The 17,500-nt window shown below is 43.7% G+C and overlaps 1 protein-coding gene across 1 annotated transcript in view; it reads left to right on the top strand.

Annotated features, from left to right (window-relative positions):
* The first annotated feature begins 7,233 nt into the window (after positions 1-7,233).
* LOC308174070 (RAC-beta serine/threonine-protein kinase-like) overlaps positions 7,234-17,500 on the top strand; it is a 15,229-nt gene continuing 4,962 nt past the window's right edge. Inside the window, exons 1-5 of the mRNA XM_080549123.1 lie at positions 7,234-7,343; positions 7,979-8,090; positions 8,568-8,718; positions 9,350-9,481; positions 17,387-17,452. Of these exons, the coding sequence (XP_080405249.1) occupies positions 7,298-7,343; positions 7,979-8,090; positions 8,568-8,718; positions 9,350-9,481; positions 17,387-17,452 (507 nt within the window). The 5' untranslated portion in view covers positions 7,234-7,297. The remainder of the gene's footprint in view (positions 7,344-7,978; positions 8,091-8,567; positions 8,719-9,349; positions 9,482-17,386; positions 17,453-17,500) is intronic.

Raw genomic sequence — 17,500 nt, forward strand, 5'->3', positions numbered from 1 at the left:
CTAAAGGAGAACAGTAAAGAAGGACACACTCTAAAGGAGAACAGTAAAGAAGGGCACACTCTAAAGGAGAACAGTAAAGAAGGGCACACTCTAAAGGAGAACAGTAAAGAAGGACACACTCTAAAGGAGAACAGTAAAGAAGGACACACTCTAAAGGAGAACAGTAAAGAAGGGCACACTCTAAAGGAGAACAGTAAAGAAGGGCACACTCTAAAGGAGAACAGTAAAGAAGGGCACACTCTAAAGGAGAACAGTAAAGAAGGGCACACTCTAAAGGAGAACAGTAAAGAAGGGCACACTCTAAAGGAGAACAGTAAAGAAGGGCACACTCTAAAGGAGAACAGTAAAGAAGGGCACACTCTAAAGGAGAACAGTAAAGAAGGACACACTCTAAAGGAGAACAGTAAAGAAGGGCACACTCTAAAGGAGAACAGTAAAGAAGGGCACACTCTAAAGGAGAACAGTAAAGAAGGGCACACTCTAAAGGAGAACAGTAAAGAAGGGCACACTCTAAAGGAGAACAGTAAAGAAGGGCACACTCTAAAGGAGAACAGTAAAGAAGGGCACACTCTAAAGGAGAACAGTAAAGAAGGACACACTCTAAAGGAGAACAGTAAAGAAGGGCACACTCTAAAGGAGAACAGTAAAGAAGGACACACTCTAAAGGAGAACAGTAAAGAAGGGCACACTCTAAAGGAGAACAGTAAAGAAGGACACACTCTAAAGGAGAACAGTAAAGAAGGACACACTCTAAAGGAGAACAGTAAAGAAGGGCACACTCTAAAGGAGAACAGTAAAGAAGGGCACACTCTAAAGGAGAACAGTAAAGAAGGGCACACTCTAAAGGAGAACAGTAAAGAAGGGCACACTCTAAAGGAGAACAGTAAAGAAGGGCACACTCTAAAGGAGAACAGTAAAGAAGGGCACACTCTAAAGGAGAACAGTAAAGAAGGACACACTCTAAAGGAGAACAGTAAAGAAGGGCACACTCTAAAGGAGAACAGTAAAGAAGGACACACTCTAAAGGAGAACAGTAAAGAAGGGCACACTCTAAAGGAGAACAGTAAAGAAGGACACACTCTAAAGGAGAACAGTAAAGAAGGACACACTCTAAAGGAGAACAGTAAAGAAGGACACACTCTAAAGGAGAACAGTAAAGAAGGACACACTCTAAAGGAGAACAGTAAAGAAGGGCACACTCTAAAGGAGAACAGTAAAGAAGGACACACTCTAAAGGAGAACAGTAAAGAAGGACACACTCTAAAGGAGAACAGTAAAGAAGGGCACACTCTAAAGGAGAACAGTAAAGAAGGGCACACTCTAAAGGAGAACAGTAAAGAAGGACACACTCTAAAGGAGAACAGTAAAGAAGGACACACTCTAAAGGAGAACAGTAAAGAAGGACACACTCTAAAGGAGAACAGTAAAGAAGGGCACACTCTAAAGGAGAACAGTAAAGAAGGACACACTCTAAAGGAGAACAGTAAAGAAGGACACACTCTAAAGGAGAACAGTAAAGAAGGGCTCACTCTAAAGGAGAACAGTAAAGAAGGGCACACTCTAAAGGAGAACAGTAAAGAAGGGCACACTCTAAAGGAGAACAGTAAAGAAGGGCACACTCTAAAGGAGAACAGTAAAGAAGGACACACTCTAAAGGAGAACAGTAAAGAAGAGCACACTCTAAAGGAGAACAGTAAAGAAGGACACACTCTAAAGGAGAACAGTAAAGAAGGGCACACTCTAAAGGAGAACAGTAAAGAAGGGCACACTCTAAAGGAGAACAGTAAAGAAGGGCACACTCTAAAGGAGAACAGTAAAGAAGGGCACACTCTAAAGGAGAACAGTAATGAAGGGCACACTCTAAAGGAGAACACTCTAAAGGAGAACAGTAAAGAAGGGCACACTCTAAAGGAGAACAGTAATGATGCTCTATCCGTACTGCTTTCTCTGCTGCTGCTTCAAGTAAGTGTAAGCTCATCTGTCTGTCTGTCTGTCTGTCTGTCTGTCTGTCTGTCTGTCTGTCTGTCTGTCTGTCTGTCTGTCTGTCTGTCTGTCTGTCTGTCTGTCTGTCTGTCTGTCTGTCTGTCAAAGTAATATCTGTCTGTCTGTCTGTCTGTCAAAGTAATATCTGTCTGTCTGTCTGTCAAAGTAATATCTGTCTGTCTGTCAAAGTAATATCTGTCTGTCAAAGTAATATCTGTCTGTCTGTCTGTCTGTCAAAGTAATATCTGTCTGTCTGTCTGTCTGTCAAAGTAATATCTGTCTGTCTGTCTGTCAAAGTAATATCTGTCTGTCTGTCAAAGTAATATCTGTCTGTCAAAGTAATATCTGTCTGTCTGTCTGTCTGTCAAAGTAATATATGTCTGTCTGTCTGTCAAAGTAATATCTGTCTGTCTGTCTGTCTGTCAAAGTAATATCTGTCTGTCTGTCTGTTAAAGTAATATCTGTCTGTCTGTCTGTCAAAGTAATATCTGTCTGTCTGTCTGTCTGTTAAAGTAATATATGTCTGTCTGTCTGTCTGTCTGTCAAAGTAATATCTGTCTGTCTGTCTGTCAAAGTAATATCTTTCTGTCTGTCTGTCTGTCTTACTGAACATGGATATCAGCTGAACTCTTTCTTCCTCATTGCAGTGTGTAACAGATGAGAGGCGCAGACACAAGGGATGACGACACAAGAACACAACTCCAGCTAGATCGACCAATCAGGAGAGACTTCAGAAACCACATGGCAGCTGTTCACAACACCACCAACGCCACCGCTGCCGCCACCTTCGACCGCGTGGCTCATATCATTGGCTGGGTGACCTTCGCCGTTGGCCTACCTGCCATCGGATTGGCTATCTACACCCTGAAGAACCTGGTCAAAGGTCAGAACGGTGTACCCATCTACATCATCAGCCTCCTTGTCTCCGACATCTTAAACTTCATCGGTCGACCCCAGATGGTCGCTGAGACGTTACTCATATCAACAGACGTCACTACTCTGATCTTCTACTTCGGCATCATATCCAACATCACATTCATGGTGTGCATCGCACAGGAGCGCCACCTGTTGGTGGCCTACCCACAGTGCCACAGCTGCTGCAGCAGACTCAAACAGTCCTCTCTCATCTCCATGGCGATGTGGGGTGCTCCGTTCGCTATCCTGGCACTCGCCTTCCTCGAATACTTCTTCTGGTTTGCCGTGGCCCTCCTCGTCCCCTTCCCCCTCCTCCTGTTCTTCCTATTGGACGGCGCCAGAGCCTTGTTGTGCTCCAGGTCAACCGAGCGAACCGCAGCCGAGAAGAGGAGGATTCTGGGAGCCTTGGCAGTTATTTTGACCAATTATACCCTTCTGTTCCTTCCCTTCGTTCTCAACATCCTGCTGGAGTCGTTGTCTCTGAAGGAGGAAGTGCGATACCTGGGCTTGATAGCCAACCTGCTGTTGTACCTCAGTCCTCTGGTGGACCCGTTCCTCTACATCTTCATGACCAAAGGGCCCAGGGAGGTGTTGGAGGCCCTGCGCTGCTGTAAGAAGCCTAACCCTAACACACAGCCGGAGGTCACGACTGTGTCTGAGATAGTGACCCGCCTCTAATCCGGTTGTTAAGTCTGACATCAAACGTGACGTTTTGCAATTTCCGGGTCCAAATCAGAAATTCTCCGCACCAGAGTACCAGTGTACTAAAGCACCAGAGTACCAGTGTACTAAAGCACCAGAGTACCAGTGTACTAAAGCACCAGAGTACCAGTGTACTAAAGCACCAGAGTACCAGTGTACTAAAGCACCAGAGTACCAGTGTACTAAAGCACCAGAGTACCAGTGTACTAAAGCACCAGAGTACCAGTGTACTAAAGCACCAGAGTACCAGTGTACTAAAGCACCAGAGTACCAGTGTACTAAAGTTACCAGAGTACCAGTGTACTAAAGCACCAGAGTACCAGTGTACTAAAGCACCAGAGTACCAGTGTACTAAAGCACAAGAGTACCAGTGTACTAAAGCACCAGAGTACCAGTGTACTAAAGCACCAGAGTACCAGTGTACTAAAGCACCAGAGTACCAGTGTACTAAAGCACCAGAGTACCAGTGTACTACAGCACCAGAGTACCAGTGTACTAAAGCACCAGAGTACCAGTGTACTAAAGCACCAGAGTACCAGTGTACTAAAGCACCAGAGTACCAGTGTACTAAAGCACCAGAGTACCAGTGTACTAAAGCACCAGAGTAGCAGTGTACTAAAGCAACAGAGTACCAGTGTACTAAGGCACCAGAGTACCAGTGTACTAAAGCACCAGAGTACCAGTGTACTACAGCGGTAGAATGACAGTTCAATCGTTTTTTAGACTGGGATCTATTCATACAACAAGGGACGCAGCACTTTCCCGTTTTCCCCATATTGTCAGCGTCTTTGAGCCTCGGAAAAGGGCTATATAAATATAATGAATTATTATTATTATTGAGCCATTTCGAAGAGAGCGCCTCAGCCAACTTTGGACCCGGAAACACGTCACGACTTAACAACCGAATACTGTAACACTAATCTGAAACTGAAACATGTACCGTAAGTGTTTCATGTTTCACTTATATCGTCTGTCATCTCTGCTAAAAAAGAGGATCAGAAAAACATTTTGCCATTTGACATACGATTTGACATCGTACTACACGGAGGCCAGGCCTCCTCTGCCCACCCATTTTCAGTGATTTGGCCAATCACATATTGCCATGAAAAAAATTTGCATTACATTGACTTCTATGAGAAACCACTTTCCTAGGGGAGGCCTGGCCTCCGTGTAGTACCTTTTTCCGCCACACGCGTGTATGAGTAATAGAAACGGATAGGGATTCTGGCCTGTAGGTGCTTTACAATTGCAATATTGGGTTTTAGCCATGGAAAAGATTTATGAACAAAACGGAAATAATATTAATAAATCATATTAATATAAAAAAATTTTTTTTATGTTTTTTGTTAAATAAATTAAAAATAAAATATATAATTATTGCTTTTTAAATCTCTCTCTCTTCTCTCAAATGATTGGGGAGGCCAGGCCTCCTCCACCTCTATGGAGGAGCCTCCACTGCTCGGGAGGTATGTGGGTCGGCATTTAACAGTCAAGTATTCCAGGTCTGGGGAGCAGTGGCTACTTACAGTTTTCGTGTTTAAGCACCAGCTTCTTCTTCTTCGTCGTATGGGTTGTTGTTTTTCCTCTCCACTCCACCAGGCTCGGGGCCGAGGGGCTACCCTTTTACCACCCCGAGACCTGGTTGAGGGGCTCACCCGGGCTATATTTCTGGACACCCCTCCAGAAGCCACGTCATCGTCTCGTCATCTAATACCGACAGACCATGCATCCCGTTGGGTGGGTGGTACACCGGGCAATCCAGGATAATATGGTCTGCGGTTTGGTCCTCTGCGCCACACTCGCACGACGCATTTGGGGCCAAGCCCCATCTGTGCATTGATGAGCGGAAACGCCCGACGCCGGTCCGGAGACGATTGAGCCTCACCCAGGATAGCCTTGGCAAGTCCATCCCGAGGGGCTCAGCGCCGGCGACTGGGATGTGGTCGCGGAGTTTGGAGGTGTTAGCCTCCCACTCCGCGCGCCACATATAATCCGCCCATCCTGCCGCACTGATGTTGAGATCTCTGCATTGCTGCCTGAGATCCTGTGCGGCAGGCACAAATGGGTGTCTCGACTTGAGACGCCGGGAGGGCTCCGCTGTTATAGTGAGCCTATCATGGAGCAGATGGTTATTAAGCTCCACGGCCCGGCAGGCGAGACGTGCTGTGGCTCCCATGCGGCGGAGGCCTGCGGGCTGGATGCCTGCTAGGATGGGAAGGTTGTCCACGGGGGTAGGACGCAGGCATCCTGTCACAATGCGCAAGGCTTCGTTTATAGGCGAGTCGATGAGGCGGGTGTGGGCACTGCGACACCATACTGGGGCGCAGTATTCACTGGTTGAATAAACGAGGGCTAGGGCTGCCGTGCGCAAGGTCCTTGCGCCGGCGCCCCAGCCCGAGCCAACCAGTCGCCTCATCAACGCCACATGAGCTGTTAACTTCTTGCGCAGTGACTCGAGGTGTCGGCGAAACGTGAGCGTCCTGTCCAATGTCACGCCGAGATAGATTGGCTCAGCGGAACATGGCAGGGGAGTTCCATCTAGGTGTACTCTAAGCTCACGTTTAGCCTCCCTGTTGTTAAGGTGGAAGGCAGCCGACACCGTCTTTGCCTCGCTAAGCTTCAATCTCCATTTCCGGAAGTATGCCACTAGTGTCTGCATGTCCTGGCTCAGAATCCCCTCCACAGACTGCCAATTTCCAGCAGAGTACACCACTGCGAGGTCGTCTGCGTAGGCGTACTTCCGCGAGAGTGTGTTGGGCAGGTCATAGGTGTAGATATTATAGAGGAGGGGGGCCAGGACCGATCCCTGAGGGACGCCGTTCTTAAGGCGTCGAAGCCTGCTTAGCTGTCCGCGACCGGTGGTGAGGGTAAAGCTGCGGTTACGGATGAGCTCCATGATCATTCTGACCATGTGCCTGTCCGGCAGCAGACGGAGCAGCTTGCAGGAGAGGCCGCGATGCCATACGGTATCGTAGGCAGCCGTCAGGTCTATAAAGACGGCCCCGGCCTTCTTTTTTGCCGAAAAGCAATCCTCGATGTCTTGAGTCATAAGGGTGACTTGATCTACGGTCGACCTCCCGCGTCGGAACCCGGCCTGCTCACGTGGGAGCAGCGGGTCGACAATTGGTTCAATGCGGGCGTAGATGAGACGCTCGAGGATCTTGAAGGGGATGCATAACAGAGAGATGGGACGGTAACTCTTAGGGTCCCCTTCAGGCTTATTCGGTTTAGGGATCGCAACAACTAGGGCTCTTCGCCAGATTTTGGGAATCTTGAGTTGGCGCAAACAGGAAGTGAGGAACGCTCTCAGCCAGGATTTCAAGGCGGGTGCGGCATGGAGAATAAGCTCCGGGCAGATGGAATCAGGCCCCGGAGCTTTCCCTGGCTTTAGATGCTGGAGGGCAGCAGCGAACTCCTCCGGGGTGAATTCACCGGAGATGTAGTCACTGCTAGGTGTTGGGGCCCTCCAGAGGTCTGACACTTCTTTTGCCACAAGTCGAGACGACTCGCGGTCTTTGCCCTCGTATGACCCACTAGGATACCGTCTGGTCCGGTTTACTCAGAATCGGTCAAACATAAACCCTGTGTCCGCTCATGTGTCTGTCTCTCTGCAGGCGAGTACATTAAGACTTGGAGGCCCAGGTATTTCATCCTGAAGAGTGACGGCTCCTTCATCGGCTACAAGGAGAAACCAGAGATGTCCGACCACAGCCTCCCCCCCCTCAACAACTTCTCAGTAGCAGGTATGTAGTTTATTCTCTGTGGCAGGTATGCAGTTATGTTGTTTGTTATATTGGTATGTTGTTATGTTGTTATGTTGGTATGTTGTTTAACTCCTGGAGGGGAAGGATGGGGCTTGGTGGGTGAGGTGAGATTCCTGATGCTGCTCACACAGTGGCTGCCCTCTGATGTCACTGCTCTGATGTCATGTGCACTTGTGTCCTCCCCTGTGTGGATGTAAAGCATGGGGTCGGTGTGAGAGACACTTGAGGGAGAAGGGTGGAGAACAGGGACACAGGCAGTGTGAATTTCAGTGTGAAATAGAATATTCTTCAACACCTCTCTAATCTACCCTGGGGGGTAGTGGTGGTCTAGTGGATAGTGAGTTGGACTTGTGATCGGAAGGTTGTGAGTTCAAATCCCGCCTGAAACCACACCACTACTAGTGTGCCCTTGGGTAAGGCACTTAGCCCTCAGTTACTCCAGGGGGAATGTCCCTGTAATTCGTAATTGTAAATCGCTTTGGATAAAAGCGTCTGCTAAATGGCAAAATTATTTAATTATTTAATCTCCCTCTGTCTGTCTGTCTGTCTGCCTGGCGTGTGTGTGTGTGTGTGTGCGTGTGTGCGTGTGCGCGTGTGTGTGTGTGTGTGTGTAGAGTGTCAGCTGATGAAGACAGAGCGGCCCAGGCCCAACACGTTCGTCATCCGCTGCCTACAGTGGACCACGGTCATCGAGCGCACCTTCCACGTGGACAGCAACGAGGAGAGGTGAGCATGGTTAGGGTTATGCTACCTTCCACGTGGACAGCAACGAGGAGAGGTGAGCATGGTTAGGGTTATACTACCTTCCACGTGGACAGCAACGAGGAGAGGTGAGCACGGTACTGCTGGTGGTGACGTTTTTCTTGCCATTGCCAAGCTGCACTTTCTTGTGTACTTAAGAAATCAAACATATTGAACCATAGAGGGATTGAAAGAGATGTTGTTGTTTTGGAGGAAGATTGTGAACAGTGTTCCCAGCCTCCTAAAAACAGTCAGTTTTCAAACTTGCATTTTCCTTGCCAACTTTCAGAGGTCTGTAATTGACCTGATTAGTGGCCACTCCCTATCCCCACACTACACACACACACACACTACACACACACACACACACACACACACACATCATATGTGTGCCTATAAACTAGCACCATGCCAGCCAAAGTTGTCTTAATGACCCCTGACCTTCCCTCGTGTCTCTCCCAGGGAGGAGTGGATGAGAGCCATCCAAGCTGTGGCCAACGGGCTGAAGACGCGGGAGGAGGAGGAGCCAATGGACATCAAGTTCGGCTCCCCCAGTGACTGCAGCGCCATGGAGGAGATGGAAGTCGCCATGTCAAAGTCCCGCAACAAAGTGGTCAGCATTGTTCCTGTCAAAGTCTGACCAGTGTTGTTCGCCAGTAACCTGGAGCCTAGTTACAACGTAGTCTAGTCTGTCCAACTGGGTTTTTAACTGCCTGTTTTCCTTTTCTTTTAAAAATGTTGTGTGAACCACTTGGTAACAACTGTCTATAAAAGTGCCAAATGAAGAAAGGTGTAGATTATTTAAAGGTACCAAGCCCTGAAGGGGTTGGAGCAGCACTGTTATTGGAACAGCACCAAATAATTTCGGTGGCCGAACTTTTGGTGCATCCCTATTATCTATCTCTTTTTCATTTGTGTTTTTTCAAACACCTCCCATGCAAATCACTGCTCACTGCTGTCAATGTGAAGTTCCCTCCCTTCTCCCCTGGAATTAGACGTGTTACGGTACATGGCGGGAAACTAGGGTTAGGGTTAGGTGCTAGGGTGCTAGGGTTAGGGGTAGGGTTAGGGTTAGGGTTAGGGTTAGGGTTAAGGTTAGGGTTAGGGTTAGACATGCCAGCATGTACCAAGTCACTCTAGCACCTAACCCTAACCCTAGTTTTCCCACATGTACCGTATTCCCACATGTACCGTAACATACATACTCATGGCTTGTTCTTGTCCTCTCCTATATTTCCCCACAGACCATGAGTGACTTTGACTACTTGAAGCTGCTGGGGAAGGGCACGTTCGGTAAAGTTATTCTGGTCAAAGAAAAGGCTACAGGGATGTACTACGCCATGAAGATCCTGCGCAAAGAAGTCATCATCGCTAAGGTGAGCATTCAGTGTATAGTGTCATCTATCCTATAGTTGTGAGGGGAGACAGATTTCTTATCTGACATGTATTATATTCTTATCAATGTTCACACAAAATGCATGGGGGATGATGCAGGCAGTGGTACCAGACACAGATACCTCACAGTGTGTGATGGTAGGGGTGGTCTAGTGGATAGTGAGTTGGACTGGTGATCGGGAAGGTTGTGAGTTCAAATTCCGCCTGAAACACCACCACTAGTGTGCTCTTGAGTAAGGCACTTAGCCTTAGATGGACAGGAATTCAGGAATTAGTTTCACTTGGGAAAGTTATAATAATTCTTGCGTGTCAGAAGCATCGGCCACGTTGCAGACTGTCCAGAGACGAAGGAGACAGTTGAGTCACGTGAGTTGAATGTTCGCTACGTCAGAGTTTATTCAGCAAACCTGTTTCCAACTCTATGCGTATTAACTCTGATTCGCATACGGCAAAAACCACCTACAAACTTTTGTGCGATTAAGAGGAAGTTTATTTTAATTAAGCCGTTTCCATAAAATGTCTAATGCGATATACTTCAAAATGCGAATCAAAATGGTTTATGGAAACACGACTACTGTCATACTGTGACCTTCTCAGACACAATTCTCCACAGAAGTGGAGTCCCCTCGAATAGTGCATGTCTGAAAAAAAGAACATAGTATACTATGTTATTTTTTTCATTAATTTTTTTTTCTCATTTGTATCATTCTATAATAATTCTATCATTCTATAGTATAATATGATATATTATTATCATTCTAAGGGGAAAACATTAAGTAAAAAAAAAAAATGAAAAAAAGAACATAGTATACTATGTTCTTTTTTTCATTTTTTTCACTAATTTGTTTTTCTCATTTGTATCATTCTATGATCATTCTATCATTCTATAGTATAATATGATATATTATTATCAATCTAAGAGAAAAAAATTAAGTAAAAAAAATGAAAAAAAGAACATAGTATACTATGTTCTTTTTTTCATTTTTTTCACTAATTAGTTTTTCTCATTTGTATCATTCTATGATCATTCTATCATTCTATAGTATAATATGATATATTATTATCATTCTAAGGGGAAAAAATAAAGTAAAAAAAAAAATGAAAAAAAGAACATAGTATACTATGTTCTTTTTTTCATTTTTTTCACTAATTTGTTTTTCACATTTGTGTCATTCTATGATCATTCTATCATTCTATAGTATAATATGATATATTATTATCATTCTAAGGGAAAAAAAATAAGTTAAAAAAATGAAAAAAAGAACATAGTATACTATGTTCTTTTTTTCATTTTTTTCACTAATTAGTTTTTCTCATTTGTATCATTCTATGATCATTCTATCATTCTATAGTATAATATGATATATTATTATCATTCTAAGGGGAAAAAATAAAGTAAAAAAAAAAATGAAAAAAAGAACATAGTATACTATGTTCTTTTTTTCATTTTTTTCACTAATTTGTTTTTCACATTTGTATCATTCTATGATCATTCTATCATTCTATAGTATAATATGATATATTATTATCATTCTAAGGGAAAAAAATTAAGTAAAAAAAATGAAAAAAAGAACATAGTATACTATGTTCTTTTTTTCATTTTTTTCACTAATTTGTTTTTCACATTTGTGTCATTCTATGATCATTCTATCATTCTATAGTATAATATGATATATTATTATCATTCTAAGGGAAAAAAATTAAGTAAAAAAAATGAAAAAAAGAACATAGTATACTATGTTCTTTTTTTCATTTTTTTCACTAATTAGTTTTTCTCATTTGTGTCATTCTATGATCATTCTATCATTCTATAGTATAATATGATATATTATTATCATTCTAAGAGAACAATTTTAATAAAAAAAAAATGAAAGAAAGAACATAGTATACTATGTTCTTTTTTTCATTTTTTTTCCACTCTTTTTTTTCTCATTTGTATCATTCTATAATAATTCTATCATTCTATAGTATAATATGATATATTATTATCATTGTAAGGGGAAAAAATTAAGTAAAAAAAAAAAATGAAAAAAAGAACATAGTATACTATGTTCTTTTTTTCATTTTTTTCACTAATTTGTTTTTCTCATTTGTATCATTCTATGATCATTCTATCATTCTATAGTATAATATGATATATTATTATCATTCTAAGGGGAAAAAATGAAGTTAAAAAAATGAAAAAAAGAACATAGAACCACCGTACTGAGATATCCAGATATCCAAGTCTTCAGAGACGTTTTGAAACCTAGGATATAAAGAGAAACCTAGGATAGAGAGGGAAACCTAGGATAGAGAGGGAAACCTAGGATAGAGAGAGAAACCTAGGATATAAAGAGAAACCTAGGATAGAGAGAGAAACCTAGGATATAAAGGGAAACCTAGGATAGAGAGGGAAACCTAGGATAGAGAGAGAAACCTAGGATATAAAGAGAAACCTAGGATAGAGAGAGAAACCTAGGATATAAAGGGAAACCTAGGATATAAAGGGAAACCTAGGATAGAGAGGGAAACCTAGGATAGAGAGGGAAACCTTGGATATAAAGGGAAACCTAGGATAGAGAGGGAAACCTAGGATAGAGAGGGAAACCTAGGATATAAAGGGAAACCTAGGATATAAAGGGAAACCTAGGATATAAAGGGAAACCTAGGATAGAGAGAGAAACCTAGGATAGAGAGGGAAACCTAGGATAGAGAGGGAAACCTAGGATATAAAGGGAAACCTAGGATAGAGAGGGAAACCTAGGATAGAGAGAGAAACCTAGGATAGAGAGAAACCTAGGATAGAGAGAGAAACCTAGGATATAAAGAGAAACCTGGGATAGAGAGAGAAACCTAGGATATAAAGAGAAACCTAGGATATAAAGGGAAACCTAGGATAGAGAGGGAAACCTAGGATAGAGAGGGAAACCTAGGATAGAGAGGGAAACCTAGGATATAAAGGGAAACCTAGGATAGAGAGGGAAACCTAGGATATAAAGAGAAACCTAGGATATAAAGGGAAACCTAGGATAGAGAGGGAAACCTAGGATAGAGAGGGAAACCTAGGATAGAGAGAGAAACCTAGGATAGAGAGAGAAACCTAGGATATAAAGAGAAACCTGGGATAGAGAGAGAAACCTAGGATATAAAGAGAAACCTAGGATTTAAAGGGAAACCTAGGATATAAAGAGAAACCTAGGATATAAAGGGAAACCTAGGATATAAAGAGAAACCTAGGATATAAAGGGAAACCTAGGATATAAAGAGAAACCTAGGATATACAGAGAAACCTAGGATATGAAGGGAAACCTAGGATATAAAGGGAAACCTGGGATATAAAGGGAAACCTAGGATATAAAGGGAAACCTAGGATATAAAGGGAAACCTAGGATATAAAGGGAAACCTAGGATATAAAGAGAAACCTAGGATAGAGAGAGAAACCTAGGATATAAAGCGAAACCTAGGATATAAAGAGAAACCTAGGATAGAGGGAAACCTATGTTCTTTTTGTTATTTTTATAGTATATATAGGGGTATATAATTAAAATTAAATTATTAAAATGAGTATATACTATGTTCTTTTTTTCATTTTTTTTCACTAATTAGTTTTTCTCATTTGTGTCATTCTATGATCATTCTATCATTCTATAGTATAATATGATATATTATTATCATTCTAAGAGAACAATTTTAAGTAAAATAAATGAAAGAAAGAACATAGTATACTATTTTCTTTTTTTTCATTTTTTTTTCACTAATTTGTTTTTCTCATTTGTATCATTCTATGATCATTCTATAGTATAATATGATATATTATTATCATTCTAAGGGGAAAAAATGAAGTTAAAAAAATGAAAAAAAGAACATAGAACCAAGCAAGGCGCAGGGTTTCAGGGGGCCGACCAGGTTTTCCGGGGGGGGGGGACGTGGGTCCAGCGTTCCTGTCCTTCACACTTGTTAGCTGTGTTAAGTGGTCAGCAGGATCTGGAAGAGGCTGGGTTGTACTGCAGTTCTTTATGTAGACCCAGTCCGCCAGCTCCATGCCGGTTACAGGTTGCACCAAATCCAAAGGTTGCCTAAGGTAACCCAATGGCCCCAAACATTGTCATCACAGTACTGAGAATTATCACATCCGAACAGTTCTGAGTATTATCATCACACATCCCAACAGTTCTGAGTATTATAGAGTTTTATCCCAACTCATCTCTCCTTATCAGCCCTGTGTTGTAACAGCAGTCAGTAGTGAGGCGGGGCTGTTCTCTATCGCTGCCAATGACCATGAGAGACATGATGCCCCAACACAGTGGCGTAACTACCATGTATGCAGGCAGCACTGAGAATATCAATTGATACTAATACCTCAATGTTACATTTCTAAATTAAATTTCAATTAGGATTAATGCTGGGTGATTTGATGTTCAAAAATGTAAAATGTTGGGTTGTGTTTGACTGCGCCACCACATTCAAACAGGCTAGCCAGAGAACAGTCACAGAGAGAAACAGGCTAGCTAGAGAACAGTCACAGAGAGAGAAACAGGCTAGCTAGAGAACAGTCACAGAGAGAAACAGGCTAGCCAGAGAACAGTCACAGAGAGAAACAGGCTAGCCAGAGAACAGTCACAGAGAGAAACAGGCTAGCCAGAGAACAGTCACAGAGAGAAACAGGCTAGCCAGAGAACAGTCACAGAGAGAAACAGGCTAGCTAGCGAACAGTCACAGAGAGAAACAGGCTAGCCAGAGAACAGTCACAGAGAGAAACAGGCTAGCTAGCGAACAGTCACTGAGAGAGAAACAGGCTAGCCAGAGAACAGTCACAGAGAGAAACAGGCTAGCCAGAGAACAGTCACAGAGAGAAACAGGCTAGCCAGAGAACAGTCACAGAGAGAAACAGGCTAGCCAGAGAACAGTCACAGAGAGAAACAGGCTAGCCAGAGAACAGTCACTGAGAGAGAAACAGGCTAGCCAGAGAACAGTCACAGAGAGAAACAGGCTAGCCAGAGAACAGTCACAGAGAGAAACAGGCTAGCCAGAGAACAGTCACAGAGAGAAACAGGCTAGCTAGAGAACAGTCACAGAGAGAAACAGGCTAGCCAGAGAACAGTCACAGAGAGAAACAGGCTAGCTAGCGAACAGTCACTGAGAGAGAAACAGGCTAGCCAGAGAACAGTCACAGAGAGAAACAGGCTAGCCAGAGAACAGTCACAGAGAGAAACAGGCTAGCCAGAGAACAGTCACAGAGAGAAACAGGCTAGCCAGAGAACAGTCACAGAGAGAAACAGGCTAGCTAGAGAACAGTCACAGAGAGAAACAGGCTAGCCAGAGAACAGTCACAGAGAGAAACAGGCTAGCTAGAGAACAGTCACTGAGAGAGAACCAATGATGCCCAGGCATCCAAGTGGATTTCAGAAAAGAAAAGAAAAAAAAGAAAAAAAAGATTCAAAACTCCCTAAAATAGAGAAAACCACCGCTGAGGAAAAGACGCCACCTAGCTACAGCTAACGTTAGGCTAACCCTAACCCTGCTCCCGCCACTCACCCCTGGAGGAGAACGTGAGAACCAGCTCATATTTATTCTATATTATTTATGTGACTGTTGTTAATGTGTGTGTGGTGCGCCGTCACCAGTATGTTCATGATCTGTGTTAGTTTTCATGCTGCTCCGCTGTGCAGATTAACCAGTAGATACAGGGTTCCAGTTATGTGGGAGCCAATGGGAGCTGAGCTGTGTGTGTGTGTGTGTGTGTGTGTGTGTGTGTGTGTGTGTGTGTGTGTGTGTGTGTGTGTGTGTGTGTGTGTGAGTGAGAGAGAGAGTTGGACCACGTAAATAATGAGCAATCTCTCTCTCTCTCTCATGGAAAGCGCACCCTTTGCTAGGCTATTATTTATTTTGGCTAATGAAAACTTGTTGTAAGCGAGGCATGAATTGCACAAAAAGTATCAGAAAAAATCGCGTGCTACCTAGGCCCACTCTGACCATCCTAGGGCCCACTCTGACCATCCTAGGGCCCACTCTGACCATCCTAGGGCCCACTCTGACCATCCTAGGGCCCACTCTGACCATCCTAGGGCCACTCTGACCATCTGCATTAGGGCCCAGTGCAGACTCGTTACGCCACTGCCCCAAAAGAAAACATATCAGTTACTGTCAATATAATACTGCTCATGAAGTAGGAGCACAGCCACATTCTAAACTCCAAATCAACATTGTTATGGGAACCACAACACAGAGACATCTACAATCAGCAACAGCAAATATATAACTTTAACTAATAGCACACAAATTATTGTATTGTTCTTGTATATTGAATACATTATTCAAACATTCACAGTGTAGGTTGGAAGAAGTATGTGAACCCCTAGGCTAATAACTTCTACAAAAGCTAATTTAATTAGAGCCAGGAGTTAGCAAACATGGAGTCGAATCAATGAAACAAGACTGGAGGTGTGGGTGAAAGATATTTAGACTTTGTAAAAAACGCTGAAACATTTTCAGTTTCACAAGAAGCATCTGCTTATGTGAGCCACGCCTCGTTGAAAAGACATCTCAGAAGACCTACGATCAGAAGACCTACGATCAACATGTTGATTTGCATAAAGCTGGGATGGGTCACAAAGGAATCTCAAAGAGTTATTCTTCAGTCCACAGTTAGACAAATTGTCTCTAAATGGAAACGATTTATTACTGTGGCTACTCTCCGCCCAGCCAAGATGACTCCAAAGGCACAAGGCAGAATGCTCAATGGGGTAAAAAAAGAACCCTAAAGTAACAGCTAAAGGCTTTAAGGAATCATTGGAACCGGCTAACATCTCTGTTCGTGAGTCTACCATACATAAAACATTGAACAGGCATGGTGTCTGTTGCTCTCCAAAAGAAAAACGTTGCTGCGCACCTGAAGTTTGCCAAAGAGCACCTTGACGCTCCACAACGCTACTGGGAAAGTGTTTTGTAGACTAAGGGATGAAACTAAGCTTGAATTATTCGAGAAGAACACACAGCACTACGTATGGTGTAAAAAGGGCACCGCATATCAACATGAAAACATTGTTATCAAATCAAAGTTTCAAAGTTTTATTTGTATATTGCATTCCTCACAAGATGTGACTCATTGCGTTTCACATGATGACAGAACACTCAAGCAGGCAAGGGTAAAAAACCTGTAAACCTGTACACCTGTAAACCTGTACACTGAGCATCCAGGAAAACTCCCTTGCAGCCCTCTACTCATAGAGCGACTACTACCAGTTTGCCTACCAGCGCACAGCAGCGGCCCCCAAACCCCTCCCCCCCAGGGGACCCCAGCCGCCCCACACACCCGACCCGCCCCACCACCAGCACACCCGGCCCAGCCAACCAAGCACAGACCATAATAGCCCCGCACCTGGCTAGCCAAACCAGGTGCCCCAGTGGAGGAACAGACCAGGCACACGAGGCACCCGGGGGCCCCCGAGGAGAGGCCTGAGGACCACCGGCGCCTAGCAAGCAAGATAAAAAAACGAAATTCCTTCTGAACATGACGCAGGTCTGATCCGCTGCTACCGACAGCGTTTGCTTGAGGTTTTTGCTGCCAAAGGAGGTTCGACCAGTTATTAAATCCAAGGGTTCACTTACTTTTTCTACTAGCAGCGCTGTGAATGTTCAATGGGTGTGTTCAATAAAGACATGACAGATTAACATTGTTTGTGTGTTATCAGCTTAAGCACATTGTGTTTGTCTGTACGTGTGACTTTTATATGAGGATCAGATCACATTTTATGGCCAATTAATGCAGAAAACCAGGGATCACATACTTTTTCTTGCCACTGTGTGTAGCCTAAACTGTGTGTAGCCTATTGTAGTTATTTGGTGTGTAGCCTAAACTGCTGTGTGTGTTATTGTCCCACCAAATGTGTGTTTGTCCCCATAGGATGAGGTGGCACACACAGTCACAGAGAGCCGAGTCCTGCAGAATACGAGGCATCCCTTTCTAACGGTGAGTCTCTGACTGGCTTCCACTAAGCTCACTGATGACAACAATTCA

The sequence above is a fragment of the Nansenia antarctica genome, assembly GCF_963989245.1.
Source record: "Nansenia antarctica genome assembly, chromosome: 19".
Lineage (NCBI taxonomy): Eukaryota > Metazoa > Chordata > Actinopteri > Argentiniformes > Microstomatidae > Nansenia > Nansenia antarctica.